Raw genomic sequence first — 21663 nt, 5'->3', positions numbered from 1 at the left:
TTAAGCTCCAGATTAATAAATAAATAAAAAGTTAATTCCCCCAGATAATGCTATATTCTTAGTGGTAATGCATGGATAAAGTTAGGCCATATCCCATCACGTATAATGAAAAAGCAAAATGACAAGCTACTGTTGGCATCACAGATGAATAATGCTATTCTTATCAGCTCCGGAAGAAAGATAAGACTATCCTTTTGAGTCTAAATCCCATCTTCACAATCACTCCAAAATAAAACTTAAATAATAACAAGAAGCTTTACAAAAATACAAAGCAAAAGCTTCACCCTCACAAGTCATCAGTCAATAGAAAAATAGTTGCTTCAAAATTTAATTCCCACCCATCTTTTTCTGTCATGCACATTAAATACTTTCAAGATATATAAAGTCAAATTTGAACTTAAGTAAAATATTAAGAAAAAAATTACTAAACTAGATACAATAATTTATATAAAGACGCAGCGAGCTAACGTATTAGCTTCACAAAAAATATGTTTGATATTCCAACTTGAAATTCTACATTTATTTTTTAAGAAATTATGTTTTTTTTTCTAAAAGACGTGGTGAGTTAACATATTAGCTTCACGAAAAATATGCTTGATATACAAACTCGAAATTATGCTTTTATTTTTCTAATATTTTTACTGAGTAAGTAGAAAGTAAAAAGTTTTTGAGTGAGTTTATAAATGGTAAATAGTAGAGGACAAAAAAGCAAGCGGCGATAATAGGACCAATACAGTCAATATATAGTAGACTTTCTGTGAATTCTGAATTGTAATAGAGAGAGGTCATTGCTCGCTTCTCACTGGTCTCCGACAGGCGACAACGATCACACGGTTTTCCGAATTCAGACAAAAAAAAACACAAAAAAACCAAAAATAAATAAAATTTCACGTCATCAAACAGTGTAGTGTTTGGTGCTCATACTCTTATAAAACGACGCAGTGTGTGTGGACCTAAAGTCTCTGGAGACAGAGACGAAGACAGAGGCAGAGAGAGAGAGAATGGTGCTTCGCATGGAAATCGGGGGAGCGATCGTAGTGTTTCTGATGGCGGTGGCGATGGAATCGGAAGGTCGAGAGCTGCGGCCGTCGGATCACGGACTCCTATACCAGGGCTCGCCGCCGGCGAGCGCGAAGTCTCCGACGGAAGTGAAGTCTTTCTTCGTCGGGGGAGGAGGAGGAGGCGGAGGTGGGGGAGAAAATTCGCCGACGGCATTGCCGAAGGCGATGAACTCGAGCGACTCGTCGTGGTGGAACGGCGTCGTCGCACGTGGCGGCGGCCACAGAGATCACGTGAAGGATGTGCTGTTGCTGGCCAGTTTGGTTTGTGGGATTACAGGTGTCGCTCTGTTTGTGGCGTCTGCCTTTGTGTATCTGTTAAGGAACCGAAAGCATAAATCATTACCATCATCAGCGTCATCATGAGGTAATGATCTCTATTATAACAACTAGTGCTTCTCTGGATTTCTGCTCCATTTTTTTCTTTTTCATTTTTATGTTTTTCGTGAGTGTCATGTGAATAAGCTTAAGAGGTAGATCCTATATGACAGAGGATGCAGAGGTCCAAATTTTTTTTTTCGTTTGCTATTTGCTAATCCACACAATCTTCTCTTATCTGGATGTAATCAATTAGGAAGCATTCTCTGTTCTAGAGAAAATTCATTTTTTTTCTTTTATGAATGAGGTGAAAATACGAACTTCGGACCTCTTTCAACATTAGAAAAAGAAATATTATTTGACCAAAAACTAATTGGTTTGTTTTATAAATGTTTTAAAGAAAATTGTATTAGTTGGCTTCTATTTGTACTACTATAATTACAATTATCGTGAACTTGCGACTTTTTCTGTGTGACAATAATACTATTTGTAATATATTCATTGATGATCGCCTCTCTAATAGAGATGGACCCCATTAATGTATGTGAAATCCGTCTTTATTAGAGAGGTAGCTAACAAAGTAATCACTAAATATAGTCTAAATAGTAAGACCCTGATGTTATTGTATGTAATATTCCATTAGCATATCCAGTGTCCACCCTTATAATTTCAAATGAACAATGTTTTTGCCTTACTTACATGCAATGAGGTGTATATTTTTCTGTGTATACCATTTTGTATTTGTCTATGTCACAAAAAGATATACACTCCGTTACTTGTACGTATGTCTCTCTCATGACTCAACTTCAGGACTATCTCGTGGTGGTATCTACCAAAAGGCTATTTTATTATTATTATTAGCATACGTAAAAGGATGGAAATTGTCGGCTGGTATGGTTTTAATCCAGCTCACATTGTTGACTTGAGTTAGCGTCTGAAATATGAGAAAATTCATTATGGACTTAATAATAACCTGCCATGAATTTGATGATGATGGGGTCCTTAGCTTATAAATCATAATGATGAAGAACCAAATAAAATGGTTAATTGCGTCGAATATTTGAAAAAGAATTGGATTCTTATATCTTTTTTCTTATTTCAACAATCTAACTGCCATACAATTTCAACCTACCATGGCCATTGATTGCTTTTCGTTGAATAAAGCAGCCTGAATAAATCAAAGATTTGGTTCAACTTGTGCGGCTGTGCCACAATACCCTTCTTTTCTTTTTCCTTTTTGTCCTATGGTTGGGATAAGGGTAACTCTTTCCTTTTCTCTTCCTCTCCACTGGGTTCACTCACCCTCATTACAAATAAATATCACCCAAAAAAGGGAAACAAAAAAACCCTACACCGTTCTTCTACAACCATAAAACTACAAGACAATCAGTGTGGATTAAGGCAAACCAATGTGAACATTTACACACAAACAAAAAAAGAGAGAATGTGCTTAGCCAAGTTGGTTAGAGCTGATGTGCTCCCCACTCTGCATCCGAGTTCAAATCCCCCTTCCCGTAATTTAGATTATATTAAAGTTGATTATCGCTTGTATAAAAATAACAATAAAAAGACAGAAAAAAAGACCAATGTGAATATGTGCTCATGCTCTGGTTTTTGTCAAACGATTCACAAATAAGAGAGAAAACTGGAATTTCTATAAACAAATACAAAAGAATGGAGACAAGTGTATGGTGCCATTCCATACAAGTAACTCAACCAAAAATTACAGATTCTTATTAAAAATAAAATGGGAAGAATAAAGAAATTATTTACCTATTGCTCAAGAGGCATCCACTCTAGTTCTAAATCTATTTCTCCACATTCCACATTCTGGAGCTTGAGTGTCACCTCCTGTTTTACCTTCCCATCAACAATGTTAACAGTGCTATCGTCTACGAGGGCATTGTCATTTGACTTCAGCCATTTTCCAATTTGCATGTTCCCAAACATTCCTGCATCCCCAAATGCCATTGCAGATGTTATCAAGGGCTGAAGATCAACCTCTGCTTCTCCCATTATGTCATCAGCCGAGAACGTGTCATGATCAAACACCCGCTGCAATGTGGCAACCGGAAACATTCAGTTTTACATGAGAAAAAGGCAGAGTAAAATGACACGTCAATATTACATGAGAGTTTCCTGATCTTTGGCATATAGTATCTGTAACGGAAAGACATAGATATGCGTACCAACTGTAAAGCTCCATATCGCTGAGGAACAGACAGCATGAGTTCTTCATTCCAGACCGGATTCAAGTTACTTTTTATTATAGTCGTCTGAAGAGTCTACATTATCACCAACATTACCATCATCAAAGAAAGAAATATCAGTCTGGACTAATCACAAATTGAATTATCTGATTAATATATCATTTCACAATATATACATGAGTTATTACGTTTAATCAAGTCTAGCCGACAAGCATGCATCAACAGCCTTTTTCTTGGAAATTTTACCCTCAACTTCCTTGTTATATGCAAAAACCAAGTATATATAATATATGGAAATGATTAAATCTCTCTCTCTCTCTCTCTCTCTCTCTCTCTCTCTCTCTCTCTCTCTCTCTCTCTCATGTGCAGCGGATTCTGAAGCTTCATTACCAAGTAATAAGCAATAGTGAAAGAATACTAACCTGTTGCCCAAGAGTCAGGATGACATAAGGATCACTTGTCATCATATCTCGAATAGCTAAATTTGTGCCTCTAATCACCTTTACCTTCAATAATCCAATAAATTCTACCATACCTTCCTGTAACCAATTTCAAAATATAGGCCAAAGTTACAAACATGTATAGTTCAACAAGTTTATATCCCACTCTCCCAACTTTTATGAATTTTCACCTTAATTCTTGAAGTACATAATTGAAAGGCAGACATAACATGTGACAATACTTACCGTTTTCTGCGAAGAATTTGAACGAAAACTATCGATAATCTTTCTAGAAAAACTACTTGATTGGAGAGTGTTCTGAAGAGAGTTCTTTCTAGAAGGACCTGAGTTAATCCGCAAGCTAGGTTTCAGAAATTCTTGAGCCTCATACTTTGACCTACATGAACATGTAACTACTTTTAATATCTGAAAAGTGACCCAACAATTGAAACTGCTCAATGGGAAATCCTAGAATTCTATAGCATAACTAACCGGATGAATTTTGAGCGTTCCTCGTGACCAGCATCTGGTCCAGGCTTTGAACATCCATCTGGAATAAAAGCCTCATAAATTGCATTAGCAGAAGAATTTCCCCCAACTTCTATCATTGCATCAATTTCATCATCAGACCATTCATCCAGTGTCACTGATAAAACCTGAAATAATAAATATCAATCAATTAAGCAACATTTGACTGATTCGCCGCAAGCCTGAAATAGTTCTACTGTGGGTATCACCCTAAAAACAGAAAGAAGAAGGCAATCTGAAAAAACTATAAGATTTTTTGGTAAAAGAAATGAAATAAACTTCCCCAGTTTCCTCGTGATGCAATTCAATCAACCAAGGATTCATGTCGATAATTAAATTAACTTCCTTGATGCAAGCAGATGTGATCAATCATTTGCATGTTCCCTTTTGGTCAACAGATTTCATATCGTAAATAACAATCATGCTTCTGACTGTTTCTTTAAAAGTTAGTTATATTATAATTCTGCAACCAAAACTCCAAATTATGACTGTCTTGGTGCAATACAATGAAAACTTAACTAGTACACAAACTTTGGTTTCATAATACCTATTTCAGAAAGAAAACGGAAGAGGGGGAGGGGAGAGACCACTTAGTTCAGGGCCAAGTGGGTGGACATGTGTTGTCATCTTTGTTCATGACATAACTGCTGGTAGTAAAGAAACGGCAGGTAGAACGTACATGTGGTTATCAGCCTATCCCTAACTAGTCATCTGTCATGTTTTTCTGCTGGAAAATTGTTTCCATTATAAAAAATTAAATTGGAGACGCATCCAGCAATCAGGAGCCCTTACCTTTGATATATGAGTACCAAGGCTCCTATGCACACCACAACATTTTAAGCATATAAAAACTCCGATATTTGCTGACCTGCAAATGAAGTTACAAACAGATTCCTTAATATCGAAGAAGTTAGAAGGATACGGGAAGTGAACTTTCTTAAGAATGCATGGTTATTTTCAATTTTCTTGAAAGATATGTGTCGGAATTTCGGATGTCAACTAATAGCTTTACAAACACACTCATCTTTAATCTCTTAAGCTTACATGTGAAACAAGCATGTCTTAAACAACAGAGTCTTTGACTTAGTGCCTATACAAACACTGACACAAAGTACATATACATTCTCAGGGTATCAATGGGGAAAACTTACGCCCATTTAGGATCTGGTGCACCACAATCAGCACAAGAGCGATTATCTTTTTGCAGCAATAGATCTTTTAATCTTCTTTTACCTGTATAGCATATACAAGTCATTCACTTTCTGGATTAAAGTATTAAACTAAAAGACATTTACGCCAGATACACACGGATGCAAAAATGCTTACATTACTGCCCAACAATTATGGAAAGTACTTAAAAACAATCTTTCTTTTCTTACCACCAGAATACTAGATGTAATTATGGTGCATAATTCATAATATGTAAGTTTTCAATTTGTACGAAATAATATTTCTGTTTCCTTTGCTTCGAGTATTACAAGCATACCTGAGGCAGGCCTCCCCAGTTCCATTGGACGGTGATTCATTGCTTTGCTAATAACCTACAATCATCCAATGATTGAAGCCTGTTCTTTTCAAGTATTCAGTACGAAGTGGCCTGGAAAACGGAAAGTTAAACAACCAATCTGAGCAAAAATGATTCCGAAAGCGAAACAAAGACACCTGATACCACCCCAAATGAAAGCCTCAAAATTTGAACTTCTTTAGCATAAAATCTATTGACCAAAAAACAAAAAGAAGATAATATTGCAATTCCAGTATATTTCTTAACCAGCTAATTCCGTGGAGCTCATATGCAAGTAAAAATAAGTTTGAAAACAATGAAATTCCAAATACCACTGTGAATATGCAATATAACCATGGATGTATGTTTCATATCATTTGAAGTTGCCGATTGTTGAAACATCCCCATCAAATTCAAAATGAATCTATTGGTCAAAGTTACAATATCTATAGTTTGGCTAATAAAGCTTCACAAATGGATAAAAACGGGTAGAATTTTATTTTGCGGCAATATTGGCCACGCAAATTTGAAAAGATGAAAAAGGGGATCAACTAAACTTTGGGTAGGCACAGTTTAGTGAAATTGTTGATTTTCTCAGGTTCCAAATGATGAAAGCTCCAATCAAACGAAATAAATTAATCATTACCAAATCAAAACTGAAATCAACAATGAAGGAATGACAAAGTTTTAATGATGGGTTCATTCAAAACGGATAGAAAGTGCCATTAAAGGTGGAAAACTGGTCCAAATCAGAGGTTCCAAATCCATCTAACGACTGCTACCATTCACATAGAACCAGAAAATGAAAGAAACCAACATAACATATGAAAAAAAAGCTCACCTGACAAAACTAATTAAAAGATTCAGTGAAAGATCTATGAGAGAGATGACATATTACCAGTGAATTGAAGAAATGAGAAATGTCCTTTATAGAATGATTCTTCAGAGAAAGAACCAGCACCAGAGAGAGAGAGAGAGAGAGAGAGAGAGAGAGAGAGAGAGAGAGGAGGATGATTGTTGAAACAACTGTGTTTTGGTTTTGTTTATATATTTGTTTTTTATTTTTATTTTTATTCTAATGAGGAGAGGTCAGCGAGAAGAGGAGGGAATTATTATAGGATAGAATAAAAATCATGAATGCCATATGATGATGTGCAGTTTAAAATTTAGAGGGACTGCCACGTCACGCAGCATAAGATGCGCCTTCAAAGTAAAATATTTTATCTGTTTCCCCAAAAACAGGTAATATATTTTATCTGTAAAATAGTCTGGCATATTGTTCAGACAAACAAATCAGCTAACGAGATAACAACAACAAAAATAAACAATCTAGCTGGGTTGAGATAAGATAAGATTATTGAAGATTTAATCATCGTTACACTCTCACTATTACGTGACTAAATCATCAGTCTATGTTGTTATAACATATACAGTCCCGATCTCTTGGATCACAGGAGTTTAAGAGATTGTGGTCACCCACCGTTGGATATTAATCCAATGGTTCAAAAAAGTTTTTTAAAAAGAGTGCAAGAGTGAGTGAACCGTTGAATTTACATCCAACGGTGAGTGACCACAAATCTCTTGGACCCCTGTAGTCCAAGAAATCAGGACTGATAACATATATATTTATCCATGTTTTCAATTGTTATTTAGCTTCAAGGAATTTTCCAGAGACTAGTCCTCCAACCTCAAAATTTTACTTGTAATATTTAGGTTTGAGTCACTGTCTTTCTAGAAATTGGTTCGATGATTGACATTCTAAATTAAATTCATTGATTAGTTGTCCTTTGACTATAGTTTCATATTCATAAACAGTCATTTTCTTCTTCTCCTTTTCTTTAAGCAAAATAAAATGTCAATGTGTTAAAATAATTTATAAAAGACGTGTGGACAGACAAAGCCGCTTTGATTTTACATGAATTCTAACCTGACTGACAGTTGCCTATGTTGACATAATTTATTACTTCATATTTAGATGACGGTTGACGCACTCAAATGTACAATACATGCTGCATCTCTTTTGTCTACATTTTCAATATGAGCAGCATAAAAGATTTGAGACCCTTTTCATAACTAAAATATGCATCCTATATTGTGTACAAGAATTGTCACTGGTAATAACCAAGTGTAAGATAAAAGCCGAATAATGCTACTCTTATTACATTTCTATACCATTTTATGTGGCAGATGAGATGGACATCCACATCATTTAAAATTATTTAACATTTTATTTTATTTTGTGATTTATTAACACTTTAAAAAAAACTGTTGATTAAACTTTCTCTTATTAAAATACACTTCATTGATTTAATTGACGTGTCATATGATAGGGACATCCCATATCATGTGGTATAGAAATGTGGGATAAAAATGTGGTAAGTGTAGCATTACTCTTAAAAGTCGTATGTGAAATCAACTAGTTATTAATCTATTGATACTTTCATCTCAATATTATAAGTGATTTCACGTTCAATTTCCTCTCCTCGTTTCCATTTATTGAGAAAATCTCTTATTCAATTGTTCTATACGAAAAATCTTTCGATAATAATTGATCATGTGAGAATTTAGATATCGAAATTAAGTTATATAAGTCAAGTATTGAATTGAGACCTCACTAGTAATGTTAGATGGTAACATGGCTTATAATCAGCCTTTTCTAGGCTGCAATCACAGGGATGATGACCCATTCACTTAATGCGGCAAACAAACTTAGGCAATTTGCAAGGCATCAACCAATGGATTACACTGTTAAAGATACTGTGTACATCATCAATCACTATAGTCAAAAGATTAAAGTCTTAATAGACAAGAATAAATTACATACATATCAGTATAGATCATCAATCACTATTATACTAATTTTTAATAGAATTATTTAGAAAAAGTCATTTGTAAAGGATTCATTAGTGTAGTGATTTGGAACAAATGTTTTCCCAAAAAAGATTCAGGGTTCGAGTCTTAGCATCTGTTTAGTGTATGTGAGTCTAATTTATTATCGCCCCTATCAATAGAAAAGATCCTATAAGCAAAAGAAAAGGAAAAGAAAAGAGATTTGAATGTTTTTGGAAAATTACTCTAAGAATAAGTACGCAACCACCATATTAGAATCAAGTGGACATTTGAAAATGCCTTTAGAAGGTGGATATTATCGGTTTATACCCTCTCCTTTTCCAAAGTTAATTAAATAGCAAACCTCAATGCAATCAAAAGCTGAGTTGGAACAAAAGAACCATTTATATAAAAATAATAAATTAAAATAAAACATCAATCCAAGCTGTGGCCACTTCCAAACAAGAACCACCTAATGCCAAGTGTTATTCGCGGGTTGTTGCATATAGGCATATAAATTATAATTAAATATTGAGTATCAATTTACATATACTAATATTGAAAAAATATTAAATATTTGAAGTTTTTCTTCTTGGTTTAGATTTCTCTGCATTAGCCTTACTTTCTCCACAGATCCTGCTCATGATTGTTTCTGCTCTATTTAAGTTTTTACCGGGTCTTGAATTGATTACATAGCTTGGTTGCTATCAAGCTATGATCTTTATTTGAACATTCATTAATTGTTTAAAACAGGTTGTCAATTATAGGGAAAACAGTTTGCTTGCAATTCATAATAAAATCGGTTGAACAAATTTACCAGAATTTTGAATTTTCTGGTTATTACATTGAAAAATATTAATAAATAAAAAACTAAATGGAGGCAAAAGATGAAACATCAATCAACAATCAAAGGGTTCCTCAAATTGGTTCAACCAAAAGAAGATGGGCTTGTCTCTTTGTTTGCTGATACATATCAATGCTATTACTAACTCAAAAGTTCCTTATGTAAAAGCTGATGATTGGCTAACCAAAAGAAAATTTACCTAACATGGGAGGCTTCATGCCATATCAATAGACTTCCACATGCCATTGCTTGTTCTTTTTCAGTTGTGAAAGCTTCTCCTCCCAGTTCTCCCCTCTTCCATCCGCAACCCTCTTCAAGGTTTCTTGAATCCCAGGCATCATTCCCCTGAGCCCACAGAAATATATGTGGGCTCCATTATCCAAGAGCTTGAAGATCTCATCACTGTACTCTTCAATTTTATCCTGAACATACATCTTCCCTCCTCTATTGTTCTTATGTTCTCTACTTAGCGCTATGTCGTACCGGAAATTATCAGGGTAGTCCTTGAGATACTTGGTGAACTCTTCATCATAGAGGAGACTATCAGTATTGGCCACACCAAGGAATAGCCATGCAAGGCCGCCAAACTTGAATTTGGGAACAGATTCCATGAACATGCGTCGAAGGTAACCTCTGTATGGTGCGACACCAGTGCCGGTGGCAATCATAATGTGGGTGGCATTTGGGTTGTCTTCAGGCAAAAGCATGATCTTGCCAGCAGGCCCTGCCATATTATTATTTATAGTTCAATTAACTATAGACAAGGAGTGCATCTTAACTACCAGTAACAGTGTCAAATCCATCAAATGAAAAGAATGGACTAAATAGGTTTATTAATTCTCTCTGAAAGCAAATAATATTGATCATCGGATGAACTAATTTATGAGGCCATAGTTTGCAACTGAAAGACAGAAGAAAACAATGATGGCCAGTGTAAATACAATGTGAGCAATACAATTACTATTACGGAAGTAACACTTAAATTAGGAGTTCCTAACAATATATTTGACTTGATTAGTTTAACTAACAGCAAGAACAATTTTTTTTCTTCTGTGTGTGCGTTGTTGATCATCTCAAGTGCCAAGTTTGGATGAAAATAACCAGCATCGTTAAATTTAACAACTTATAGAAAAAATCCAATCAATCAAGCCAAATATGATGTCTAAGCTAGCAACCCCCAACCCTAAAAAGAGGGGGAATAAAAAGAAGATATAGAATTTATTTTTACCTACTAAAGGGCCATACAAACTCATATATGTTGGAAGAAGGCAATCATTTGGGAAATAACAAAAGTTAAGAACAGGCAGGCTAAATGACCTAGGGCCACAGCCCAACCCAAAAGTGAGGCTTAAGCACAATCATTCTACTAGAAGGGCCGAACTGCACGAGCCACTGCCTTGGCCAGGCTGAGACCTTTTAAGATCAAAATATAGCCCACCCTGGCCATGAGCCACAGGCTTTTCGCGCAGACTATTTTAATTAAAAAGAAAACCCCATTGATCTTCAAACAGTAGGCTCTTACCTGTGATCTTAATTTTATCTCCTGGTTTGGAGTTGCACAAAAAATTGCTGCACACACCATTCTTGGAAGGATCCTCCTTTCCTGTCTCAGGGTCGTAATAGACAGCACGGCGGACACACAAACTGGTCGTCTTGCCATCAAAATAGTCTCCATACCTTGAGGATGCAATTGAGTAAAGACGAACATTTTGTGGAGCCCCAGGTTTCTTTGGGTTTTCACCCTGTTATGAAAATAAGGTACTCAAATGGAGAAATTTAGTGTGAAGATTCAATTATTAGCATGCCAGTAAATTGGTTTAAAAATTAAAATTATGTGGCTACTAAAGTGAAGAGATGAGACCCATCATCAAATGAGGCTGAAAACAATTATATAATGATCCTCTCAATTTTCAAATCATAGCTGCTACGAAGAATTGTATAGGTCAAAACTCTTTCAACTAAATGAAGACATAAAATTTATGGAACGAGTTACTTACAGGAGGAATTACACCATAACTTTGCCCTTCCCAGTAGGGAACATTACCACCATGATCGATTACAATATGGCAGGTCTCTCCAGGAGCCTTTGGGCCTACAATCCTCTCAACAGAACGAATGGTTGCAGTATAAGGTTCCTTAGGCTTGTATGTATTCAATGGGGGCTCATTAGCATCTTCAAGTTGTAGAGGAGATACAGCAACTTTAGGAACACTTGCTTGTTGCACTGACATGCATACTATCCGCTGATTTCTCAGCCCCCCATTCTTTGTTTTCAAGTCCAAAGATAAAAGAGGTGCCCATGATTTATCATTAAAGTTTATGCTTTGTGCCTGCAGCAAAATTACAAGCAATTTTAGTAAGAAATTATTGACTGAAGAAACACAAAGCAGTTTAAATTTGTACTCTATTATCAGCTAAACTCATACTATCTATTAAGACCACAAAATTTTAGTCTCAGGAGCAGTACTCTAAACTTAATCAGATGAAATAAGCATACAGCAAGATATGTGACAAAAGTTCTATTTACTACAATTGCAAGCATCTCCCTATGACAATCATTAATCAACGCACTTACAAATAATTAAATCAAATTAATACACAACTTTCAAAGTCACAACTATCGACAATCATTATTGATAACAGCTTCTAACAGCAACACCAGTAGAGCATCACCATCACATTTAACTTTAATTGCTTCAATTGGTTGTACCTTTAAAACTAAAGGCTTAATGTTACAATGCCATTAAGATTATAAGATCCTAAGAAAAAAAGGGGAAATTACAAAAATGAAACAAGCAATTTTTTTCCATAAGCTCCATCCCTGAAGACACGTAAGTCTGCAATCTGCAAAAACTAAAGCTAACAAGTGCTTCTAAGGCCGAGCTGAGAACCCAAGAAATGGTATCAATATCACAATAGCTAATCCTCCACTATAACTACATGAAAAGGAGAATCTCGGAACCTTCTCATTTTACAACATATTTGAAAATCCTCAAGACTCTAAAGCCACATAGTTTATAACGACAGTAACCAAACAAGCCCTCAATCTTGTGTCCAATTAAAAAACAAACACGAATATGCGAAATTAATAACACCCCAACAAAGGAAAGGCGCACCTTGAACACTGATCTTCTGATAGAAAAATCGCTTCCAACAGGAGCAGTAAGTGAACCCTGCAAGCAAAATCATTATAACCCAATAACAAGAACAGCAGAATTAATCAAATATCTTCTATTTGGCAACTGGGTAAGCATAAAATGACTGAAAGCCTCATTCTTTTCCCTCCGTTTTCTCGGGAATCAAACAAGGTACCCGAATCTGAAATGGGGGCATACCTGAGAGATAGCCAAATGAGACATGATTGGATCAAAGGATGGTATGAGAGGGCTTTAGGTGACGCGAGGGACTTAATATAGGGGTTAGGGGACTAAGATCATGCAGAGGAAGAGTTGTTGGAGGCAAAAATGGTGTGTAAAATTATCCTTCCGAGTGTCCCAAAGGTCGAGTTTTGCTTTTGCCTTGGCTCCTCGGACTTTCTCTCTCTCACTGCGATGCTCGCCTTGTCTACCAGACGAGTTGAAATAATTAATTCTCTATAATATGTTTTTTATATCGAGAAGGTGGGAGGTTGGCATATGGTAATTTTTTTTAGTCTGGGGTTAATTTCAACATTGCCCCCCAAACTCTTTGTTTGTCACACTTTAGTCCTTGAATTTTCATTTGGACCACTGGATTTTATTTTCAGTTTTCCATGAATTTTATTTTACAAACAGAAAAGTTTAGGTGGCAATTTTAAAACTATCCCTTTGTTTTTTTTTATATTATCAACTACATGCAAACTTCTAGGATTTGTTGTACAAAAGTATAATCTGGCCTTAAACATTGCACAATCAATATGTCATTAATAACGTGTCGATATTATTGATATAATTTAGGTAACATTAATAGAATATCGATGTAGATAGATTTGATTCGAGACCATAGGTCATGCACAATATAGTATCTGACAAATATAAATTATTCTTTGCAAAAAAAAAGTAAATAATTTCTATTTATATGTACAACATCCCATTTATCATTGTTGTTTTTTAAACGGAATTTCGTAAATGAATTGCATTAAGAAAGCTTCTTTTTCTTCTCCTTTTTTTCAATTTATGATCAGTACTTTAGGATATAATTGACATCTTTGGGATTTTTGTGAAGCCGGACCTGGATGTACTAATCAAAGTTCAGATTCATTCAAACCCAAAAAGAAAAAAATAGTAAAAGGAAGAAAAAAAAAACATAAAAGAAGAGATTTTTAAAAAGCACATCAAGCCATCAAAAGAAAGAAAAACAAATACATCAAATAAATCCATAAAAGGATCATTGTTTTCAGTACTTAAAATGGAGATATATATATATATATATATATATAGTGTAGCCAGTCGGCTATATTTAAAGGGTATAGCCGTACGGCTATACTATTTAAATATTCGAATATATTTAAGACGTATAGCCGAGCGGCTATACTTTTTGAACATATTTTAATATAATTGAATAGTAGAGCCACGCGGCTATACAATTTAAATATTCGAATATATGGGTATAACCGTGCGGCTATACCTTTGAACATATTTTAATATATTTAAATAGTATAGCCGTACGGCTATATGATTTAAATATTCGAATATATGAGTATAGCCACGCGGCTATACTATTTAAATATTTGAATATATTTAAGAAGTGTAGCCGTGCGGCTATACTCTTTGAACATATTTTAATATAATTAATAGTAGAACCGCGCGGCTATACTATTTAGATATTCAAATGTATTTAAAAGTATAGTCGAGCGGCTATACCTTTTGATCATATTTTAATAGTATAGCCGCGCGCCTATACTATTTAAACATATTCAATATATTTTAAAAATATAGCTAGATATATATTTTGTCATTTGTTAGGGAGGGGGAGGAGGAGAGTATTATTATATGGGAGACTTTGGAAAAGCCCAAAGGAGAGAGAAAATTTTTAAAAGAAGCCAAAATAGACAAAATTGCCCTTTTTTTTTTTTTGATTTCCTAAGGAATCCTTTACATTTGCATGTCTTTGGTTTGAAAGTTGAGAGGTTTTTCTGTCTTTTTTGAAAAAGCTTTGGCTTTTTCCAAAAGTGAAAGTTTTTTTATGGGTAAAACCTAAATTTACTTTATTATATAGGGTTACTTCAAGATCGTTTCCGACGTAAATTAAATCCGAATGCACTAAGATGGCCTACTTTTCCAATGTGATGTCACCCCATGTGCGATATTTGGTTAAAAATGCAAGAAAATAATGAGTCTTTCGTTACATATTCAGTAGATTTTGTCAAAATATATTGCACATAAAATTGTAAAAATTAGAATGTCCCTTTAGTATTGTACTGTATGTTCTCCGCTGGTCCAGTAGAGAGAGAGAGCTGATACGTTGGTTGGGTACATGAGTTGTGCTGAGAGGGAAGGGAGAGCTGAGTAGAAGTGGTGGAATGAAGTCCAAAATATGCATGTACGTAACCTAAGACCATTGGGCTCGTGCCATTTTTCAACACAAGCTTTGTAAGTGAGGGCAAAACGTCGTTCAACCCAACCAAATCAAATTCATCCGTACCGTTTGAACCATCCCACAATTAATTTGACTCAGTTTTTTTATTTTATTTTTTATCCAAAAGATATTGGGAAAGGAAAATCGAACCTAGGGTGCAAGAGTAAATGCTCTTAATCTAATCTATGAGAATGAGTAAGGAGAATCAAACTCAAATACAAAAAGGTGAACTCATTGCACTGACCAACTAGCCAAACGCGTGTACTAAATAGTATTCCTAAAAAAAAACTAAAGAGTAATACTAAAATACTAAATAGTAAAGTTAATAATTAAATTATTTTAGGATCCTTGCCGTTCATATACGGTATAGTCTGTTGTTACTATTTTTGTGTACTCTGTGTTTTTTCTTTTGGCATGACTTGAGAAAAGTAGCAGCAGAGCCTAATCATATTCAGCCGTGGACCCCACGTGCGGGTGCGTTGCTGGACAGAAATCAAGCTCGGCGGTCGCTTTCAATCCCGCCCGCTCACCGCGTAGGCCCCACATAATTCCTGGTCCAGATTATCTCCCGGGCAGCACATTCCACTGCCCGAAGCAGTCACTGAATCCAACGGCTCAGATTTCTTCACCCCTACAGATCCTAGTCGACACTTAACCGATTAAAAGCCTCCCAAAAAAATAAAAAATAAAATAAAAATGAAGGATGTGTATGGTTGAAAATAGGCATGCAGTTCAGGTAATAATATGGTGATAGAGGAATTCTAATTTCCGTCAGACGCCATTTCAAATCCTGCACAGAAAGAATTTTACTAAATTTAGTAGGAACAAGAAAGGCAGCCAGCCAAAAGAGGTAACTTTCCAAATTCTAAACCCTAGCTTCGCTTTGCAATTGGTTTGCCCGACCAAATTATGAGAATTCTTCAATTTTTTTTATTTTTTTTTTCGGTGAATTGGTTTATGTTAGATGATTGGGTCAATTTTCTGAGTTTTGAGCTAATTATGTAGGTATTTGAAGAGTAAATTGAGAACTGAATTTTTGGGTTTAATAAAGTTTATTAATTTAATTTTATGAAAACTGGGCATGCAGATGAACTATAATATTAGTTGGGTTGATGGTATTGAGAGTAGTTGGGTTCACTTTCTTCTTTCTTTTTACACTCTGAGTCAATCTTTAAGGAGTATTCAGGATACCATGATTATCTTTTATGAGCTAAATTAGTTGTTGCTGGCCATTCATTGAATTATTTTGTACACATCTGCAGCTGTGGCTAGACCCTAGATTAGATGGAAATCTTGTTTAACAATGATCTATTTATCTGTATATTTCGAGCCTTGACACAATGGTAAGGTTGCTCCATTGTGATCGGGTGGTCACACATTCGAAATGCGAAACAACCTTCTGCAATGGGGGTAAGGGTTTGTACATCCAATCGTCCTCGGACTCTGCTCTGGAAGGAGGCAAAGTCTCGTTCACTGAACCACCTTTAAAAAGATAATTATTTATCTATTTATGTATGTATGCCCTGTTACTTCATGGTTCAAAATAGGAAAAGCCCCACTACCAACCATTTTATCTCAATTATGCTGGAAAATGGAACCTGTAACCAAGGAAATTAGTAGCTCATACTTGAAAGTGATATTGCGAGCACCATCACGTCACTTTGATTGTATCCTTAATTCTTTCATTTTGCTGATATGGTTCTGCAATATCAGTTCCCCTCTCCTGATTGTCCCTTCTGTTTTGCGTGGTTGTCAAATATATGCAGTTATACTATGATCTTATTAGTGAGGTTTTGGGCTTCTTTGTAAATTACAAGAAGCCGCTGTCTACCAACATCAAGCTACCAAAATTCAACTAACTGCAGCAACACAATCCGAATTTAGTACGAAGAAAGGAATATCTCTAAAATTAGCTTTGTCTAGACGGTCAAACTCTTCCTCACAGATGGACTTTATTTTTTAAACTAATAGACTTTCAACTAAGTAAAGTGTGTTTCTGATTATAAAAAAAAGAAGATATTAGTTACTGAACGATTCTAATTTCATCCTAAAATGTACTTTCTTATTTTTTTTTTAAAAATTCAACCTATGATCTGTTTTCTTTTTGTTTCTTACTTGGTTCTAGCAGCATGTTATTTTCTGTATGACATTGATCTGGGTGATTTTTGTTTTGCAGCTACATATTGTTTTGGACTCTCCACTTAAGACATCCTCATGACTTCTTCTGTGCATGATCGTTCTGGTAATTTTCTTTCTTTCCAAAATACTTTAAATATTCAGTTGGTTTCAGAGTTGCTGTAAATGGATAAGACTTATGTTTCTGGCATATAACTGAGCAGGGATAGTTAATGTGACAAGAAACTGAATTGCTTTTTGTTTGGTGCTTTTGCGTCTTTGATATAATAATGGTGTAGATTTTATATTAAACTAGTTTAAGTAAGGGTTCTTTCCGTTTCTGTTGGTGGATTGTTCTACAAACCAATAACTTTTGCGGGGAGATTAACCTATGTTACCTTTGTAATACCTAAGACCGAGCATGGGCTTAGGTTGAAGTCTTGATTTGGTTTTAGCAAGATCCGTGTCAGATCCAACCCTTGACTTCCTTGGTCGTTCCTGATTTTGATTTATGGTTTACATAATTTACCATCTCACTAATTGCCCATTTTCCTTTTCATTTGACGTGGATCCTCAGGAAGCCTCTACCTTGTGAAAAAAAATAATTTCCTTGGTTGTTTTAGTCGGCTTTAAGGCTGTCTGGTAGTGCTGTTTTATTATGTTCTGGTTAAATCCTTCTGATATTGCTCCTATGCTACATATGATCAATTGCGGTGATGTAGGATTTACTACACTTTTCCCTCATATTTATGGTTTTATAGCACTGAACTTCAAAGCTTTAATTCTTTGTTATTTTATTCATTTATTCATTTTGGCTTTTGTTTTCCTTTTGTGAAGTGGCATCATGGTTTTTGTTTTTTCCTTTCTTCACTTGAGTAGTACAACCATTTCTTGAGCGCATTCTTATCTACTTTGAAATTTTGCTTTTGCAGATAATAGTGAATCTGATGACCAGCAAAGTCATTCTTCCTTGCCTGCAATTGGTATTTCTCATCCTGGAATTCCAACCCCAAATATTCAGTATGCAGCCCCTCCACAAGTTGGAACAGGACATGCAGTGGTAACATCTTCAACCTTAAACTTATCTAGAGTTGACGTTTTCTTTTCTTGCAAATTTCTCCTTTAAAAAAAGAAGAGGAAGTTTCCACTTTATTATTGTGAATTCCACTATTGTGTCATCAAGTTTGTGACTTCTTAGGTGCCATATATATACATATTTATATCATGTGTATATGTAGTTGCTGACGTGTATATGTTTGTGATCTCATATATCATGTTTGTATGTCAATATTTAGAATGTGTTGAAGCTTATATGTGGTACCATTTACTCAGTTCATCAAGTAATTTACAATTATTGTGATTTTAATGCTTTCTGAAGTAGGCACTTTATTAAAGATGAGATGCTTGTTTTGTTAACTTGGGTAACTGTGTAGTGAAGAAATGTGCAATTGCATGCTCCCAAAGAAATTGTGCGTATGGTTGCAAGGAAAGTAGATTCAACCTTCAAGACATGCATCCAAAACTGAGTAAATAAAAAACATTAGATGAATTAGGGACTAACACTTGTAAAGAAATTGGTGGGATCAGAGGACTAAATTACCGATATCATCCTGTTATGATCCCTTATCAGCATAATGGGTAATAATTATGAACATTCAGTGCAAAATTGGAACTGAAAATATATGCATGTGCTATGTGAACGGTAAGTTGTATGGGGGATACTTAGATGAAACTATAACTGGTGTAGGTGCATCTAGTGTTACATAGCATTGGTGGTAGTAATTATGGTGGCTAATATCAGAAGTTTCCCTAGGTGGATGATTAAGTAATTAAGAGTTAGTAGTGGTGGAAGGCATCACTTTTGTTAATGTTGAGTTGTGTTTCCTGCATTTTGAGAGTAACAGGAACTGCTGCTGGTGATGAAGCTGAATAAGTTGGTTGTGATGGTTCTGTTTCTCATGGTTTGTGGCTAGAGACAATGTATTTCCTTATAGCAGGTGTTCTTAGTGATGGCTACAAGAGATCCTTAATACAGGTCTAACTAGTGGTGGTGGTAGCAGCACTATTTAGGCCTGTATCAGAAAAGGGCATTCATGTGTGGCTTTTTTTGTTTGGGTGGGTGGGTTCGGGGAGGGAGACGATACCACCATCTAAAGATTGTTATTTATGTAATGAGGAGGTTTACAGGCCTAAATAAGGAGGAAATAACAAACCCCCATACAAGGGGAACTAAGGAGGTTTACCCCCATATAAAGAGTGTTATTTATTTAACGAACCCACAATTAACAAACCTTGATTGCATTAGGAAATAAGGGGTCTAAAGATTGTAAGATGATTTCTGATAACTAGACAATATTACAGAGTTTTTCAAGCTATACCTAAAATAAAAGATCCATGTGTGTTTTAAACTCTTCTTAATTTGAAGTTTTAAGATGCATTTTCTTTGGGAGACAACTATGTGATGTACTTTCCAAGGTATTTAGACAGCTTATATGTGGTGGGCTCTCCTAAATCTTATCTTCTATACATAGAGAGATTTTAAACTATGTTTTGTGGGGATGGAGATGGATGGGAGGAATAGTTTCAAATTGACCCATGAATATCCTTAGGTAAATGTAGTTTGGGTTCTAATCTCTAGTAGAAGTGATAGTTTCACTTTTGTCCCCAAGCAATTAAATTTGAATACGGGGTATAATTGTTAAAGTCTATGTTTACACTTCTCTTCGTCCTTTCCATCCCTTTTACCAAACAAGAGGAAGTAAAATTCTCCTTCTCTTCCTTTATCCTTCCTTTATGAATTACCATCTGCTTGCTCTTGCAACCTTCCTTCCAAACATAGTATCAGTGAAATTGTTGGTATTGTTTAAAAAAACATTATAGAATAAGAATGTTTAGTATCATTGGAAGTTTCTGTTTCTCAAGCTAATTTTCATGTAGTTGTTTTGCAATTTTTAATGTAAATGCTTTAAAAAGGCACCTAATTTAAGTTTAGAATTTTGATACATTATCATTCGTTTGTCTAATTGAAGGCACCAGCAGCTTACCCTTATCCAGACCCTTACTACAGAAGCATCTTTGCTCCCTATGACACACAACCATATCCTCCACAGCCCTATGGGGGGCAACCAACGGTATTTCTTCCGCCTTGTCTTAGATATAATTTCTTGATAATGGTACTTCTAATATTTTGAGCGTTGAGACCACATATTGCTTATGTGCATGAAATTTGTGGTTATTACTGTGTCCTCATTTCAGGTCCATCTTCAGTTAATGGGAATCCAGCAAGCAGGAGTTCCATTGCCATCAGATGCAGTTGAGGAACCGGTGTTTGTAAACGCAAAACAATATCATGGCATCTTGCGACGTCGGCAGTCTCGTGCTAAAGCAGAATCAGAAAATAAAGCTCTTAAGTCTCGAAAGGTAATATTCTGGACTGCAAATCCTTGCATCTCATGTTCAATGAGATGCTGCTATAGGTTTCATTTATTCATTGTCACTTCAAACTACTCTTGCAGCCATACTTGCATGAATCTCGACACCAGCATGCACTGAGAAGAGCTAGAGGATGTGGGGGTCGATTTCTTAATGCAAAGAAAAATGACAACCAGCAGGATGAAATGTCATCAGGCGACAAATCCCAGCCAAATATCAATTTAAACTCTGATAAAAGTGAGCTTGCTTCCTCAGATGGAACATCCTGATTACTTGGAAGCAATTGCAACGCACTCAAGGGGCCACATGAAGTATCTATTCTTCAACAACTGCCAGGGAATGGAGGTCCCCAATACCAGCCTTGCTAGTCTCGGTAGTGCTTCACTGTGACTTGAAGCTCATTAGCAATAGCATGTATAGGTTCTTCAGTAGTAGGCTTGTAGGGGGGCTGCAAAAGACAAAGTAGGCAGTCTTATTGAAGCGCAGTGATATAACCGTCTCCCGAATGGGTTTCATTTCAACCTTTGCTTTTTTTCTTTTTTTTTTTCCCAGGAGAGTGATGGTTAAGTTTGCTGTGTGGTTTAAGTTTGCACTTATACCTGTTGTGAGGTTGGAAACTTGTCTGACAAAGTTTAGAGCCCGTGGTGTTTGGTTTGGTAATGTTTCAATAGATTGGCAAAAGATTAGGTTGGCTGCTGTTTATGTAGTAGTAGTTTTATTCGTTTGTTATCAACTGAGACAATAAGTTTAATGGTTAATGAAATTGGGTAATTATCAACCAGCAGTTTCTTTGTTTTTGTTTTTGTTTTTTTTTTTTTTGGTTTTTGGG

The 21663-nt window shown here is 35.5% G+C and overlaps 4 protein-coding genes across 5 annotated transcripts; 2 read left to right on the top strand and 2 right to left on the bottom strand.

Annotated features, from left to right (window-relative positions):
- Nucleotides 609-1871, top strand: LOC18778366. The gene has a single exon (XM_007212759.2). It carries the CDS (start codon nt 1002-1004, stop codon nt 1422-1424), a length of 423 nt encoding a protein of 140 aa, XP_007212821.2. The 5' UTR covers nt 609-1001; the 3' UTR covers nt 1425-1871.
- LOC18778245 (ADP-ribosylation factor GTPase-activating protein AGD12) lies at nt 2946-7329 on the bottom strand. Of its 2 annotated transcripts, none has more exons than XM_007211507.2 (9): nt 6957-7329; nt 6041-6151; nt 5706-5787; nt 5347-5422; nt 4519-4682; nt 4273-4423; nt 4009-4125; nt 3566-3661; nt 2946-3431 (listed from the first exon to the last, which is right to left on the bottom strand). In XM_007211507.2, exons 2-9 carry the CDS (start codon nt 6078-6080, stop codon nt 3150-3152), a joined length of 1008 nt encoding a protein of 335 aa, XP_007211569.1. In that variant the 5' UTR covers nt 6081-6151; nt 6957-7329; the 3' UTR covers nt 2946-3149. The 2 variants fall into 2 exon arrangements, with proteins under 2 accessions (XP_007211569.1, XP_020417730.1); XM_020562141.1 differs by having other exon boundaries at nt 6900-7328.
- LOC18778840 (ferredoxin--NADP reductase, root isozyme, chloroplastic) lies at nt 9649-13321 on the bottom strand. Its single transcript, XM_007211381.2, has 5 exons — nt 13067-13321; nt 12848-12904; nt 11729-12061; nt 11254-11473; nt 9649-10455 (listed from the first exon to the last, which is right to left on the bottom strand). Exons 1-5 carry the CDS (start codon nt 13088-13090, stop codon nt 9956-9958), a joined length of 1134 nt encoding a protein of 377 aa, XP_007211443.1. The 5' UTR covers nt 13091-13321; the 3' UTR covers nt 9649-9955.
- Nucleotides 15970-21615, top strand: LOC18781351 (nuclear transcription factor Y subunit A-7). Its single transcript, XM_007212009.2, has 6 exons — nt 15970-16137; nt 17464-17529; nt 18335-18462; nt 20432-20533; nt 20658-20822; nt 20918-21615. The coding sequence occupies exons 2-6, from the start codon at nt 17502-17504 to the stop codon at nt 21101-21103; spliced, it is 609 nt and encodes a 202-aa protein (XP_007212071.1). The 5' UTR covers nt 15970-16137; nt 17464-17501; the 3' UTR covers nt 21104-21615.

This window comes from Prunus persica, chromosome G4 (genome assembly GCF_000346465.2).
Source record: "Prunus persica cultivar Lovell chromosome G4, Prunus_persica_NCBIv2, whole genome shotgun sequence".
Taxonomy (NCBI): Eukaryota; Viridiplantae; Streptophyta; class Magnoliopsida; order Rosales; family Rosaceae; genus Prunus; species Prunus persica.
The sequence above is the reverse complement of the archived record's forward strand: the minus strand, read 5'-3'. Positions and strand labels throughout refer to the sequence as shown.

Excerpts from the sequence above, each read along its gene's own strand:
- LOC18778840 (XM_007211381.2), bottom strand. The coding sequence starts at position 13,090 with ATGTCTCATTTGGCTATCTCTCAG. Across the intron at positions 12,062-12,847 it reads TCAGAAGATCAGTGTTCAAG|GCACAAAGCATAAACTTTAA; the intron begins GTGCGCCTTTCC and ends ATTTTGCTGCAG. Across the intron at positions 11,474-11,728 it reads GTTATGGTGTAATTCCTCCT|GGTGAAAACCCAAAGAAACC; the intron begins GTAAGTAACTCG and ends TTTTCATAACAG.
- LOC18778245 (XM_007211507.2), bottom strand. The coding sequence starts at position 6,080 with ATGAATCACCGTCCAATGGAACTGGGGAGGCCTGCCTCAG. Across the intron at positions 5,788-6,040 it reads ACTGGGGAGGCCTGCCTCAG|GTAAAAGAAGATTAAAAGAT; the intron begins GTATGCTTGTAA and ends TATGCTATACAG. Across the intron at positions 4,126-4,272 it reads CAAATTCTTCGCAGAAAACG|GAAGGTATGGTAGAATTTAT; the intron begins GTAAGTATTGTC and ends AATTGGTTACAG.
- LOC18781351 (XM_007212009.2), top strand. The coding sequence starts at position 17,502 with ATGACTTCTTCTGTGCATGATCGTTCTG. Across the intron at positions 18,463-20,431 it reads TTGGAACAGGACATGCAGTG|GCACCAGCAGCTTACCCTTA; the intron begins GTAACATCTTCA and ends GTCTAATTGAAG. Across the intron at positions 20,823-20,917 it reads AAGCTCTTAAGTCTCGAAAG|CCATACTTGCATGAATCTCG; the intron begins GTAATATTCTGG and ends CTACTCTTGCAG.
- LOC18778366 (XM_007212759.2), top strand. The coding sequence starts at position 1,002 with ATGGTGCTTCGCATGGAAATCGGGGGAGCGATCGTAGTGTTTCTGATG.